Source organism: Oncorhynchus nerka, linkage group LG20 (genome assembly GCF_034236695.1).
Source record: "Oncorhynchus nerka isolate Pitt River linkage group LG20, Oner_Uvic_2.0, whole genome shotgun sequence".
Taxonomy (NCBI): domain Eukaryota; kingdom Metazoa; phylum Chordata; class Actinopteri; order Salmoniformes; family Salmonidae; genus Oncorhynchus; species Oncorhynchus nerka.
The window spans coordinates 43,156,911-43,171,588 of NC_088415.1; the positions used below are offsets into that span (position 1 = coordinate 43,156,911).

General features: G+C 43.6%; 1 protein-coding gene across 1 annotated transcript in view; it reads right to left on the bottom strand.

Annotated features, from left to right (window-relative positions):
- The window catches only part of LOC115102673 (adenylate cyclase type 6-like), an 87,385-nt gene that overhangs the window by 21,148 nt on the left and 51,559 nt on the right, over positions 1–14,678 (bottom strand). The window contains exons 4-19 of the mRNA XM_029622855.2: positions 8,634–8,783; positions 8,223–8,344; positions 7,125–7,236; positions 6,753–6,880; positions 6,435–6,593; positions 5,934–6,075; positions 5,464–5,601; positions 3,886–3,914; positions 3,222–3,369; positions 2,838–2,935; positions 2,430–2,517; positions 2,061–2,177; positions 1,652–1,810; positions 1,373–1,548; positions 988–1,056; positions 128–260 (exon numbers count right to left, since the gene is read on the bottom strand). Of these exons, the coding sequence (XP_029478715.1) occupies positions 128–260; positions 988–1,056; positions 1,373–1,548; positions 1,652–1,810; positions 2,061–2,177; positions 2,430–2,517; positions 2,838–2,935; positions 3,222–3,369; positions 3,886–3,914; positions 5,464–5,601; positions 5,934–6,075; positions 6,435–6,593; positions 6,753–6,880; positions 7,125–7,236; positions 8,223–8,344; positions 8,634–8,783 (1,968 nt within the window). The remainder of the gene's footprint in view (positions 1–127; positions 261–987; positions 1,057–1,372; positions 1,549–1,651; positions 1,811–2,060; positions 2,178–2,429; positions 2,518–2,837; positions 2,936–3,221; positions 3,370–3,885; positions 3,915–5,463; positions 5,602–5,933; positions 6,076–6,434; positions 6,594–6,752; positions 6,881–7,124; positions 7,237–8,222; positions 8,345–8,633; positions 8,784–14,678) is intronic.

The window sequence follows — 14,678 nt, forward strand, 5'->3', positions numbered from 1 at the left end:
TTGTCTTTTTCCCCCACAAAAAAACATTTGTGGGGAAAGATAGAAAAAAGAGACTTAACATAAGGATCCCATTTTCTAAACGTTCACAATCTTAGTGAGTGTGTATGTGTGTGGTGCCAGGTCCTACCTGCAGCTTCCACAGGAAGTCGAGGCGTGCAGTGGACTCAACCTGCTGAGCGTGTAGGTACAGAGCCAGGACGAACACCGTCAGGATGACAGGGGTCATGACCTTTAGAGACACCTTGGTCACACTCTCCTGGCTGGGGGGAGGGAGACAGGGAGACTCAATCAATCAAGCACTGAATCAAGTAATCAATCAGTGGAGGTCCCTTGGAGGAGGAAGGGGAGGACCATTTTCAGAAAATTACAAATAGTGAAACATTAAAAAAAAGCTAATTTCCATCCTCCTCTGGGTACATTGACTTCAACACAGTAATTATGACAACTTCTGGAGGACATCCTCCAAACTATAAGATATCTTGCAGTATGAACTAACATCTTGTCCATCCAATCATAGGATCAGAGAATAAATCTAGTACTGAAAGCATACCGGTAAACTACAGCTAGCTAGAACTGTAGTGCATCAAATATGGTGAGCACTTGACTCAAAAAGAGAGAAATATTTTTTTTTTTTGCACCTACGTTGCAAAAGTTAATTTGTAGGCTAGGTTGTAGCAACCCCATGATGGGTAGGTATACTGTAGGGGAACCTTTATTATCATGTACTGTAGTAGCCTAAACCTATTGCTGTTACACTGAGCTGGGTGAATGGAATATGAGGCCATGCTCATAAAATTAAAATTGGTCTCCCTAATCTTGATGGGCATGAACTGCCACTGTAATCAATCAATCACGATCCTGGCTGAGGGGGAGACAGAGGGAGGGGGGACTTAGTCTAAGAGTAGACACACACACTAACATGGACATGGTAACAGTACATTGACCAGAATACTTAAAGAGAAGACCAAAAGATAACAATGAACTTACCACATCTCTGTAACTGTTTCATTGAAACTAGGAAACCAATCTAGAGAGTCATTCAAAGGTGTGAAAGAGCTAAGGGCAAAAACAAAACACAAATTGATTAAATACCTTCAACACTTGACAAGACATTTGTGCATTGCACACCACAAAGTTCACATTGACTAGAATTGTATATTTGCGCTCTTAAGCTTGTATTGTGGACTGCAACGTGATTCAACCTGCCTTGAGTACCATGGTCAGGGTTGGCACTTTCGGGACTATTCCATGCAACTTTATCAACTAGTGCAGCTTAAGTATTTGAACAAAAACAAATACTACTTGAACAAATACTATGAAGTGGGCGAACAGGCTACAATTAGTGCCAGGGTGTGTATGTGTGTTAACTTACAGGGTGTTGGCGGTGAGCAGCAGGTCTGCGTTGTCGAACAGGGCCACCTGGGGCCACTCCACCAGCAGCAGGAAGGTGACCTGGATCAGCACCATAAGGGCCAGCTTGCCTATACTGCTGATGTGGAGGAACACACTGCAGGCCAGCAGGGTCAGGAGAACACTGTAGCAGAAATACTGGAGGAAGAGGAGGGGGGGGTGTAGCAAGTTCTAACAATGTAATTACATACAGTATTCACACCGCAGTCACACCACCCACTAGCGTCCCTGCTGGGCTCACCTCAGGGAAGTGGCATGGCATGGGCTGGCTGGGGCACAGGGTTAGTCCGTCCTGTGCCGACTGTGTCAGGTTGTGTAGTAGACACAGAGTCACCAAACTGGAGGACAGGTTACGCTCACGCACCACACAGTCCACCAGGCCCTCTCTGTCACAGGTGAACTAAAGGGAGAGATACACATGTCAACCAACAGAGAAACCCAAACCCACGGATGTCAAACCGAATTACTACCGTTGCAGGCACTATCGGAAGAATTATTCACAATGTTCGTGCAACACGGCGCTCTATCATCTTCTACTGATAGCTTGTCACAAAAAGCTATGCCACAGTACTGTACAGCGCTTTAAAAAGGAACCGTTTCATTACCTGTAATTCAAACTACACTGTTATTGTACATGAACGGGTCCCTACCATGTTCACGAAGGCAGACATGAAGAGGAGTATGATGGTGAGGACCCCCACCAGGGTACTATTGGTACGAGACTGGACGATCTTCTTAGTCAGCGTCTGCAATGCAGCCGGGAAGAGCTGGGAGGAGGAGAGGGGGGCAGGGAGACAGAGAGCGAGAGATAAAAAAAGAGAATAATTCATCTTAGTCCTCCTCTTAGATTAAAAGATACAGCCTGGGATCTGGGGAATATGTTTAATGGTCCTTGAAATTCTATTTACACATGGATTCTTGAGGAATATAACGCATCATCTAAACAAATGCCAACTTTTGGCTACATTGCTATGAAAGGGTGATAAGACGATTAGAAAATGGTGGCCCTTGTCCCGTACCTTGATGCAGGAGTAGATGGCACAGATGAAGAGGATGTTGACGAGGATGATGAAGATGCTGATGTAAAGACCCAGCATGAGGGGAGTGCTGCGGAGAAAAAGAAGAAGAATACATCTTACCGGGAAGTCCCATACTGCACCGAATTCAATTTACCATTAGGCTACTATTCAGTACATTACTTCATGAATTCAGTATGTTGTCTTTGATAGGTTTAATACGGTTAAAAGGGCTGTCCCTTATTTGGTCCATTGAGCCGGCTACCCCGTAGAGGTTCAACCAGACCAACCAGCAGCCTAGTTTAGTTCCATGCAGGTACAATTATAAAGGTGAATGAATACAAAATAAAATATACATTTAAAAAATACAATGAGAAGAGAGGTTAGATATAATTCAAGATATTGACTTACTGGGGGAAAATGATGATCTGGATGAAACAAATGAAGCAGAAGACTAACAGACCACAGGCCACGTAGCCTCCAAAACGATCATCCACCTTCTTAGAGTACTGAAAACATCACCGGGAGAGGGAATAATACAATTAGCGGTTGTGTAACTATTAGCTGCGGCAGCAAGCTGTTAACACAATAAGGAGGACCACAACGGGAGAAAAATCCTTTAGGCTTCATTGTGCTTTCTTTATCATTTTGTAACGTATGTGATGTCTCCTGGTCTGGAGTGGGTTTATATGTATTGTCATAGTCAAATCGATCAAAAAAATGAATCATTGACTCAATCAACAAATCACAACGCATCATGCTGAATTTAAGCAGTGTTAACATTTCTCCTCTAACCTTCTTCTCCAGGTCTTTAGTCTGGAAGGTGAGGAGGAACTTCTTCACGTGGTCTTTACGGAGTTGGTCTATGCTGCGGGCGTCAATGGCTCGGCCCAGAAACTCATCCACCTCATCCTCAGGGTTCAGGGCCTCTTGGGCACAGCGGCTACAAACAGGGAGACAGGACAATATAGACGCGGTCATGGAGACAGACAGACAAGGACAACAGACAGGGTCACGGGGACAGATAGACAAGGACAACAGACAGGGTCATGGAGATAGAAGCACAAATCAAACCGTATTTGAATTCTTAGCCTGTTTACAGATGTGCAGACGTTACACTTTTGAGACTATTCCATTCCATCATAGGCATTGCTCAATCAAGCGGTTTATTGAAAGAAAACAAATACTATTTGAACCCAGGTCTACCTCTGTGACAGGCAGTGATTAAGAGCCAATAGGGAATTAGTGCTGGACTGACTCTGACCCTCTAAAACCAACAGTCTGCTCTAAACTTAGCTCCAACAATAACTAACAGTGTGCCAATCAGTCCCCAATGGGCCAATGCCTACACTACTACATTAAACACACACACATACACACAAACTGGCCAATGCCTACAACAACACAGAGTACACACACAGTAACCCGATAACAACTACTGGGCCAAAATAGGACTCACTTGTCTTGTCTGGATGTTTCATCAATACCCTGGGAAAAGTGAGAGGAAGACAAAGAGAGAGAGCGAGAGAGAGAGAGAGAGAGCGAGAGAGAGAGAAGAGAAGAATGGATGAGAGAGAGAGAGAGAAAGAAAGAGGAGAGAGAGAAGAATGGATGAGAGAGAGCGATGTTTTAGACACGTAGCCAGTGAAAACCAGTGTAACCAAGCCAGTGAAAAACACATACCGCCAGACTCAGACATCTGCACAGTTAATCCCTGGGAGCCAGACTGACATTTTAATTAATGCTGTAGGATTAAAATTACACCGTCCTCCCCCTGGGCAATACCCCTCAGAAAAGAAGAGAGAGTGAGGGGAAGGGAGGTAAATGAGAACAGGAGAAAAGAGAAGAGAAGGAGAGGAACAAGATGATAGAAGTTGAGAAGGGGAAGGGAAGTGACTTTGGAGAGAGGGTGAGAAGAAGAGGAGAGAGAAGAGGAGAAGACAGGTGAAGTGTAGGGCGTAAGGAAAGAGAGGGGAATGGAGAGAGGTTGAGAACAGGAAGAGAGGAGAAATGATCATGGAGATGCAGCCCTGCTAGACTGATCAGATCTGAAGCATTGTTGTTGTGAATCATATCAGTCAATAACAAGTGTTAGGCTAGCTGTCTGCCACTGGCCACTAACTTCCATTGGGTGTTGGGTGGACATTAAAGGGGCAATCAGCGGAGCTGTGTAACTAACTCCCACTTGTTGCGATGGCGTTGGATCTATACTGATCGAGACACGATTTCAGTTTTCCATTGGCTGTTTTAGAGGCTTGAGGCTTGTAATTACGCACATGATTAAAGCTTAGGTTGCTTGACAAAAACATGAACCATTTTATGTCAGCAAAGTCATACAGTATAATAACATGTTTAAAAATCACAACAGCTGTGATGGAAACAGGAAGTTTTGGTACAATTTTATAAATGTCGACAGATAATTTGTTTGTTGGTGGAGTCAAGTGATGATCTGGTCCTCCCACTAACACTCGTAAAAACCATGCAGTTTATTTATTTCTACGGATGAAATAAATGAGGAGCTTCACAGGGTGGTGAAAGTGCACGGTGATGAGCCTGATGCTCCGTTCCGATAAATATCCAGGGTCTTGTTCTGGTTAGAAAAATCAAAACATTCTCCCTCTTATCCATAATCATCTCATCATGTAGACTAGCCTACCCGCACTATCTGCAAGCTGTTAGCTAGAGTGCACATACTGAAACCAGAGTAGGCCCATATGCTATTTAACGCAACAGTTTTTTTGTGACCAAACTATTAGCAAGAGTTGAAAATGCGATGGAAACACATTGAACTTTAGATTATTTTTATTCGGTACATGTAAACTTAAGCCAAAAAGTGCACCACGTAATCACGCACTGATTTCCTTTTTATCCGCAACAAGTCAGTTTGGTGGAAATACCTCTGGTGGGAAAATGCACATAATTCTCTTGACGCAGATTTGAGAATATTCACGTGCAAATCTGTCGCCAATTGGATGGAATCCTAGCTATATAGAGCAACCATTTGCTCTCAGACCATTCCAGGTCATCAGTTTCTCACCATCTGCCTGAAGACCTTGGAGTCCTTGGTCCTGGAGAAGCGTGTGTCGGGTACCCAGCGTGGCATCAGGCCCTCAGTGGAGTTGGCGCGTACCCGCTGCATCATGGCACTCTTGGCCATCGCTGCCTTCTCCTCTTTCTGCAGGGAGGGAAATGACCACAACAATAGACCTTATTCACACTGGACATTTGAAAGTTGTTACATTTTTTATCCCCCGCAAAAATTCTATACTATTACCAACATAGATTCTGACAAGGATTTCGAACAATACACATTCTTTTTGATAATTCAATGAATAATTAATGATAAGTACCATCCAGGAAAAAAAAAGAGGAAACCAATGAATAAATGGATAACTAAAGGAATTGAATAATTTCTGTGATCTGAAACTGACAATGGACAATAAACTATTATTTTTTCTAGTATAAATGGGAAAACGATTGATTTAACTCGTTAAATAAACAACAGACCCTTTTCTGGCTGCACCCCAGCACCAGGAACGTCTCGATGTTGTTCTCCTTCAGATAGGCGTTCCTGTCCCCTCCGAACCCCGGCTCCACCTCATAGTCCCCGTTCAGGTACTGTAGGGTGGCCTTGGTGATGTGGATACGCCTAGTAACACACACATACACACAAGGTCAAGGGGTCACATTGACACAGTACATCAGAGGACATTTTGAATCTCAAGGACTGCAATACCAGCAAGAGTGTAATCAATACTAACACTTTATTATGACGCCCCACATCTAGTTAGATTTATTGTATTATCAAGCGTGTTTTATCCTCTATTTGTGCTTAATTGTGATGTGTCTGAGCCATATGCCTGTAAGCCAAAGACAAATGTTTATTTTTTTAACCAAAAAATTGACAATAAAGGCTTGAACTTGCATGCTTAACTAAATGGTTAGCAGTAGATCAAGTGCAACCCTATAGGAGTTTTCTATGTTGTGTTGGTGGTGGGAGGGGCTTACCCTGCCGCACCCCCTGCCTCCATGTGATTGGCTAGAGTGACATCGTTGGACCATACGTCAAACTGCCACTTCCTGAGTCCCAGCACTCCACAGTGGACCCGGCCGCTATGGATACCCACACGCATGTTCACATTGACCCCTGTGACCTCTCTCACCAGCCTGCAGGGAGACAAACACACACACACACAGTTAGACACACAGACACTTTTACAGACACACACACACACTGAAAAAACCCTGTTACGATAGATTCTAGACAAGCCAAAATGTGCTTCTTACTAATTCAAAGTAGGTTATTCATTAGTGTGTGTGACTCACGAGATGGCCTCTATCATGTCCACTCCCATCTCCACACAGCAGTGTGCATGGTCGGCCCTGGGTTCAGGCAGTCCAGACACACAGTAGTAGCAGTCTCCAAGGATCTTGATCCTCAGACAGTGGTTCTCCTATAGGACACACAAACGTGCCGCAAACACAGGTTCAGGGTTAGGATGTAGTTTATACGTAAAATGTTAAATGTATTATGGAGCATGACACAACACAAATGTAAGTGGCCAGTAGCCAATGAATTACACGTCACTATGGGCGATGCAAAATTCACAATTTAAAAGTAAAGAGTACATCTATAATATGTTTGAAATCTGACGCACGGGGTTGAAGTGACTGATTATATGATGTCTAACTGCTCACCGAAGCTAGTTTGTCGAAGCGAGCGAAAAGTTCATTCAGTGTCATGACCAACTCTTGTGCGGTGCATTGTGATGCCAGGCTGGTGAATCCTTCGATGTCTGCAAACAGTATACTGTTGGATGGAGAGAGACGGAGAGAGAAAGAAAAACAGAGAGAGACAGCGAGAGTAGGAAAGATTGTATGACAGAGGGAGAAAAAGAGAAAACGAAAGAGGGAGAGAGAGAGAGAGGGAACAGGGAGAGACAGATCAATAACCCATCATCAGCATGGTCATGCGCCTACCAGCCTGTCTGCTCCCTTCCTCCATCTCTTGTTGAGATAGAGAGCCATTTATTCTGTTCAGCTTTTCGTCTGGACTCATATAGGTCACCTTCAGTCCTCCCTCCCTCCCCAGTGAAGACATCTCAGCACGATTCTCATTTTCTAATTTGTGGTATTAATTACAAGGAAGAGGAAAAACAACTGGAATGTTGACACTTCTAGTGGAGAGATGACAGATGGCGCTGTTGCCCTCTTGATCAATGTTCTGACTCAATAATAATAACAACAACAACATGACAGAAGACATACCGATAGAGAGAGACTGTCTGAGGAGTTTCACAGTGTTAATTCAACACATCTTTATGGTGATTGAATAGAGTTTAGACTAATATCTGGGTCAAGAGGCTGGTGGTGTTAGAGCAGGTAGTCCAGGGTCCACAAAACATCTCAGAGTAGGAGTGCTGACCTAGGATGAGTTTAGCGTTTTAGTTAATACTTAATAAGATAGCATGGACTGATCCTAGATCACTATTCCTACTCAGACACTTTGTGGATATGGCCCCAAGGCATTACTGGCTTTCATATGCTTGCTTCCTCCATCCTTGTTTCCTCAATTCCTCTCAAAGTTCATTGGAGGTAGCAGTCCCAGGGAGGGACCTTGGATCCTTTCCTTTAATGTGCTTTAAGAGGATTTGAGGAACTGTGGCAGTTTTGTCATTTGAGCCAATACAGATGTGTCACATTTTGACCTCAGCACCACTGGTTGCGGAAGAGAGTGAAATGGTCAGTGTGTGTCCATGGTTACGGCAGAGGGAAAGAGTGTGTGTCCATGGTTACCTGACGTTGTCATGTTTCTGGATGTAGATCTTGTGGAACATCATATCTTCCTTCTTGGCGTTGATATCTGCCTTCATCTCCATGGCAACGTGCCTCGGAAGCACCGACAGCAACAGGCGCTCCTGGAGAATGTGTATGATAGACAGAGAGAGAGAGAGACAGAGAAGTGAGAGAAAAGCACTCAACCCATTGCCTTTCATGTGTTTCAACAACTAGAAACCTAAATGAGTCACTGCCTTGAGTGCCAGTCATTCGTTGGAATACTGCGTGGGAACATGTTGGTAGAGTATAGAGGCATTCAGAAATACTCTATATTGTTGACCCACAATAATTTGAAAATATAGTTAGGTCAACAAGTGTTATGGCTTGTGTAAATGAATGCCCGTATGTGTGTGTGTGTGTGTGGCCTACCTGTTGCTGATTCTCTCTCTGTAGGTAGAGCCGGGCCTGGATGTACCCCCTGGTCTCCTGAAAGGCCTGTCTCTGCGATACCTCAGCGGGGTAGTGGGTACAGATACCTATCATGTTGGTGCACAGGAAGATCAACACGTTGGCACTCAGCTGGAGGGGAGGGAGAGAGAGCGAGCGACATGTAAGGTTACACACTTCATAATGTTATCATCCGTTCCCACTGAGCTAGAGGAGAGAGGGAGAGAGATATTGAATTATGACATGCGGTGTGCTTTCTGGCACCACGTAACTGACGTAGTCGTCCATGTGGGCGCCCCTCCATTTTGATCGTAGCAAAGGAGTAGCTAGCTAGCTACCTACTACGGAGTCCGCGGACCGCAGTGGCTTCGCTCAAAGTTAAATCCGAGGTCTACAACGGATAAGCCAGAGACAGCGAGACACCTTGATGAGTCCGCGCTTGCTGCCTGCCTGCCTCCGGACTTTTTCTTACCGCTTGACCACCTCCCTCAGATGACCACTCAAGCCATGAACTTTCTAATGACTGTCCATCCCATGATGTTATGTTGTTATTTTTGTGCTTTGAGATTCTTTGAAAAGCGCTACCTTTGAAGTTGAATAAATGTATGATTATTGTTACAGGTTGATTAGCTATTCTGGTTCGGATTAATGTTTCTACATGTCATCTATGTCCTGTTGAATTGTTCAACGTAGTTTTTCCTGGCAATGCAAGTACTTTTGTCATGCCAATAAAGCATTTTAGAATTTGAAAGAGAGAGAAGAGTGATGGAGAGAGTGCGAGAGAGAGGGAGAGACAAGAGAAAGGGGGGTGGGAAGAGAGAGAGAGAGAGAGAGAGAGAGAGAGAGAGGAGAGAGAGAAAGAAAGAAAAGAGAAATGTAAGTATACACTCTGTGGTGACAGAGTGAACCTGGTGTGACCTGGGTGAGGTTGAATACGACATTCACCATCACCATGTCATAAGACTTACAGCACGAAATCTAGACATCTAATCCAGAAATGTCTTGATACACAAATGAGGTATGATATACACTATATGGTCAGAGAAGATGAGAAAAACCTTGTGTCTTTCCAAAAGTGGACATTCTTGAGATATCTTCTAGGCTATAATTGGGAAATCGGGATATCTACCCATTTTTTGGGAAAATCTATACATTTCCTGGAAAATCTATACATTCCCCTTCATGCTGGTAAATGTACAGATTTACCGGGGAATCTATATATTTACAGGTGTTACTGGGAATGTACATTTCTGTAACTATACACAACCTGGAGTAGAGGGTTAAACCTACATTGACTGTAGGTTACAATACAACATTATAGACCAAGTGTGTGTACCAAATGGTGCCCTATTCCCTATATATAGTCTCTGGTATAGCTCTCCCTCCCTTTCTCATACTGTTCATAACCTTATTGTGACTGGTTCAGTGATTAAGTGGACATCAATAGGACAACATTATGTTGCCTGTCTGTCTGCTTTCCCTTATTGGATCTGACAACGCATCAAAACACAACTCATAATCACAGACAATACAAAGACATGGGGTCAGAGACAGAGAAAGCCCACGCTTCTTCCTTACTCCACTATGCCTCTGTGCAGATAAGACACTAGGAACTGATTGAGAGAGGAGGCTCACTATTTCTCGCACTGTGCAGATAGGCAAATGCTAGTCTGATTTGCTTAAATTCACAGACGCTTGTGTTTTCAGACACAGCGGCAGTGGGGAAGAGACTAGGCGAATGTGAATTGTATATGAGCGCGCTGCAGCAAAACACAACCGCATTGTAGGCTTATATGCACGGGCTGGCTCAAATGAAGTTTAGATGTTTAGCCTACAGTTAGACTAGACCAACACAACAGCATTAGGCTAGCTAAGTGAAGTTTAGATAGCCTACAGTTAGCTTAGCGAGGTCGTTGACCTCGAGAACATTCCTCTACAGGCAACACACACCCTCTACAGGCAACAAGCCAGTGTCTGTAAGTGATTTTGTCCACATCCAATGGTTTACACAGAACACACATGACTACAAGCTCTCTCTCTTAGCCTGGGAAAATAGCTTGACCCCTGACCAGAGGACAGACTATTTCATCACTAATGAGAAAAAGACAGACAGCCTCAGACCCTGGCTGAAGCAGACTGTATAACAGCCAGATGGCCATGTTGTTGTCCGATGGAGACTAATGAAGGAAATTACTTAGAGACTGACTGGTGTGTTCTGCTGTTCTCGGAACAACATTCTAGACCAGTTCCATAGAAGTTCTAAGGCCATTCCTTTTATGGACTCTGCTCTCCTCAAAGTGAACAATAGGGTATTTTTTGGGGGGGAGCGTATCTACTGGACTATCAGAACAACTAGTTCCATAGAAGTTGTATAGAACTATTGCAACTAAATCAAATCCCACACGGATGGCAAAGTGGTGTGCTCTGTTCTCCTCAGAACATTCTGGAACACTTGGTCTTAACAGACAAGATTCTAAAACAGCCAGGCTTTAGGCTCAACTATTTCCACTAAATCAATCAAATGGCATTACCAAACATGGCAAGTGTGCAGCACTCAAAAACGCAGCGCAGACTCTGCGTAATACAATACACTTCAAGTTTTTTTCAATTGTATAATATAGCCGGAGGATAGTGCGCCTCTACTGCCGTATTTGACATTTAATTATCTCCGACATCAGTACCAGCATATGTAAGTCGAAGCTGGTATGTAGCCAAACATGTTTGTGGGTCTGTGCATTCGTCTTGTGTATCTGTGCATTAGTACACCCACTGCATTCTTCCTTGCATGTGCGTGCTTTGAAAAAGGGGCCATTCGCTTCATTGGATTCTACTGATAGTGTCTAGTACGTCTTCGTCTACGATTGCGAGGTGAAACAGACGTGTAGCTACTGTAGTGTGACTTTCATCAAACGTGACTTGTGAAGCACCCATGTCATCTTTATGAAGACTTAATAAATGTTTTTATAAAGCCTATACGTTGTAGTTTGTTTATAGTGGGACCAGCAGACGTGTAGTAGCCACTGAGACGAGACAAAGAATAGAGAAGTATTGGATGTTGATCCAAAAAATACACGTTTTTAGTCTTATGTATGGCTTACACATGGTAGACAGTATATATGAACATAAAGTAAATGGCTCAGTAGAATAGAATAAACACTTGAACATAAGTATAATACAGGAAGGCACAATTTATTGTCCAATATTTACAGTTGAAGTCGGAAGTTTACATACACTTTGGTTGGAGTCATTAAAACTCGTTTTTCAACCACTCCACAAATTTCTTGTTAAAAAACTATAGTTTTGGCAAGTCGGTGAGGACATCTACTTTGTGCATGACACAAGTCATTTTTCCAACAATTGTTCACAGACAGATTATTTCACTTATAATTCACTGTATCACAATTCCAGTGGGTCAGAAGTTTACCTACACTAAGTTGACTGTGCCTTTAAACAGCTTGGAAAATTCCAGAAAAGCCTACCTTCAAAACTCAGTGCATCTTTGCTTGACATCATGGGAAAATCAAAATAAATCAGCCAAGACTTCACCATGGGACCACGCAGCCGTCATACCGCTCAGGAAGGAGACGCGTTCTGTCTCCTAGAGATTAACGTACTTTGGTGCGAAAAGTGCAAATCAATCCCAGAACAGCAGCAAAGGACCTTGTGAAGATGCTGGAGGAAACAGGTACAAAAGTATCTACATCCACAGTAAAACGAGTCCTATATCGACATAACCTGAAAGGCCACTCAGCAAGGTAGAAGGCACTGCTCCAAAACCGTCATAAAAAAGCCAGACTACGGTTTGCAACTGCACACGGGTACAAAGATCATACTTTTTGGAGAATTGTCTCTGGTCTGATGAAACAAAAATAGAACTGTTTGGCCATAATGACCATCATCATGTTTGGAGGAAAAGGGGGAGGCTTGCATGCCGAAGAACACCATCCCAACCGCGAAGGACGGGGGTGGCAGCATCATGTTGTGGGGGTGCTTTGCTGCAGGAGGGACTGGTGCACTTCACAAAATAGATGGCATCATGAGGGAAGACAATCATGTGGATATATTGAAGCAACATCTCAAGACATCAGTCAGGAAGTTAAAGCTTGATCGCAAAAGGGTCTTCCAAATGGACAATGCATACTTGTCAAACCAAGCATACTTCCAAAGTTGTGGAAAAATGGCTTAAGGACAACAAAGTCAAGGTATTGGAGTGGCCATCAGAAAGCCCTGACCTCAATCTTATAGAAAATTTGTGGGCAGAACTGAAAAAGCGTGTGCGAGCAAGAAGGCCTACAAACCTGACACCGTTACACCAGCTCTGTCAGGAAGAATGGGCCAAAATCCACCCAACTTATTGTGGGAAGCTTGTGGAGGGCTACCAAAAACGTTTGACCCAGGTAAAAAAATGTAAAGGCAATGCTACCAAATACTAATTGAGTGTATGTAAACTTCTGACTCACTGGGAATGTGATGAAAGAAATAAAAGTTGAAATAAATAATTCTCTCTGACATTTCACCTTCTTAAAATAAAGTGGTGATCCTAACTGACCTAAGACAGGACATTTTTACTAGGATTAAATGTCAGGAATTCTGAAAAACAGAGTTTAAATGTATTTGTATCAACTGTACAATATATTGTATCAACTGTACATGTGTTTTGGGGAAGGGGAGATTGGGGAAAAGTGAAAATGTGCAGTATTCAGCACTAATACTGAGTCTGATAGCAGAAGATGTGTGTGTAGCATGAATGTGTGTGTGTATGTGTGTGTGTGTGTGCTAAAGAGTGGAGAATCAGAACAGGTGGTCAGTCCAGTTCAAGTGTTCAGCAGTCTGATGACTTGTAGATAGAAACTGTCTCTGAGACTGTTGGTACCAGGCCTCATGCTCAGCTGACTTAGGAAGTAGAGACACTGTTGTGTCGTCTTGACAAGAGTGGTGGTGTTGTTGGTCCAAGTCAAGCCCTCGGTGATGTGGAACTTATAACTCTACTGCAGTCCTGTTCCCTCCTCTGCATCCGAAAGGTCGACAATCAACTCCTTTGTTATGCTGACGTTGAGGGAGAGGTTGTTGTGGTGGCACCGCAATGCCAGTTCACTTACCTCCTATAGGCTGACTCATCGTTGCTGGTTATCAGGCCTACTTTATGATGGAGTTTGTGTCGTGCAAAGCCACACAGTCGTGGTTGAACAGGGCTTATAAACTGGGCAGTTTGAGCCCTGAATTTTGATTGGTTGAAAGCCATGGTATATCAGACCGCATACCTCGGGTATAACACAACTTTCAGTTTTACTGTTCTCATTAACGTTGGTAAGCAGTTTATAATAGCAATAAGACTCCTCTGGGATTTGTGATATATGTCCAATATACCACACCTTATTGCGTAAGTATAGCAGAGAGCTGAGGTCGCATCCGTGGGGGGCCCCTGTGTTAAGTGTCGAGGAGGTGTTGTTGCCAATCTTCACAGACTGGTCTGCCCGTCAGAAAGTCCAGGATCCACTTGCAGGGGTTTGTGTCCAGACCCAGAGGTCTGAGCTTGGTGACGAGCTTGGAGGGAACAACAGTGTTGAATGCTGAACTGTAGTCAATGAACAGCATTCTCACATAGGTGTTCCTCTTGTCCAGATGTGTTAGGGGCGTGAGAACAGCAATGAAAAATGGCATCTTCCATGGATCTGTTGGAGCAAATTGGAGTGGGTCCAAAGTACCTGGCATGCTGGACTTGGTGTCCCAAATGGCACCCTATTCCTTATTTAATGCACTTATTTTGAAGTGGTTTACTCGAGTGAAGACCTTGTTTGTGTGAAGATGGCAGGTTGGAGTGCTCTCCTCTCCACAATATCACTAGACCTGAGAGGAGGTTTACAGTGTATACAAAGAGACAGGCCAGGTTCTGTGTTGTTACAACAATACAGACAGAGGCAGGCTAACAACCTGACCCAGTACTCTGAAAAAAAGTGTGTGTGTGTGTGTACAAAATATCTATCTACCATCTCAAGCCAGTGGCAGCAAAACTGTGTGCTATCTGTG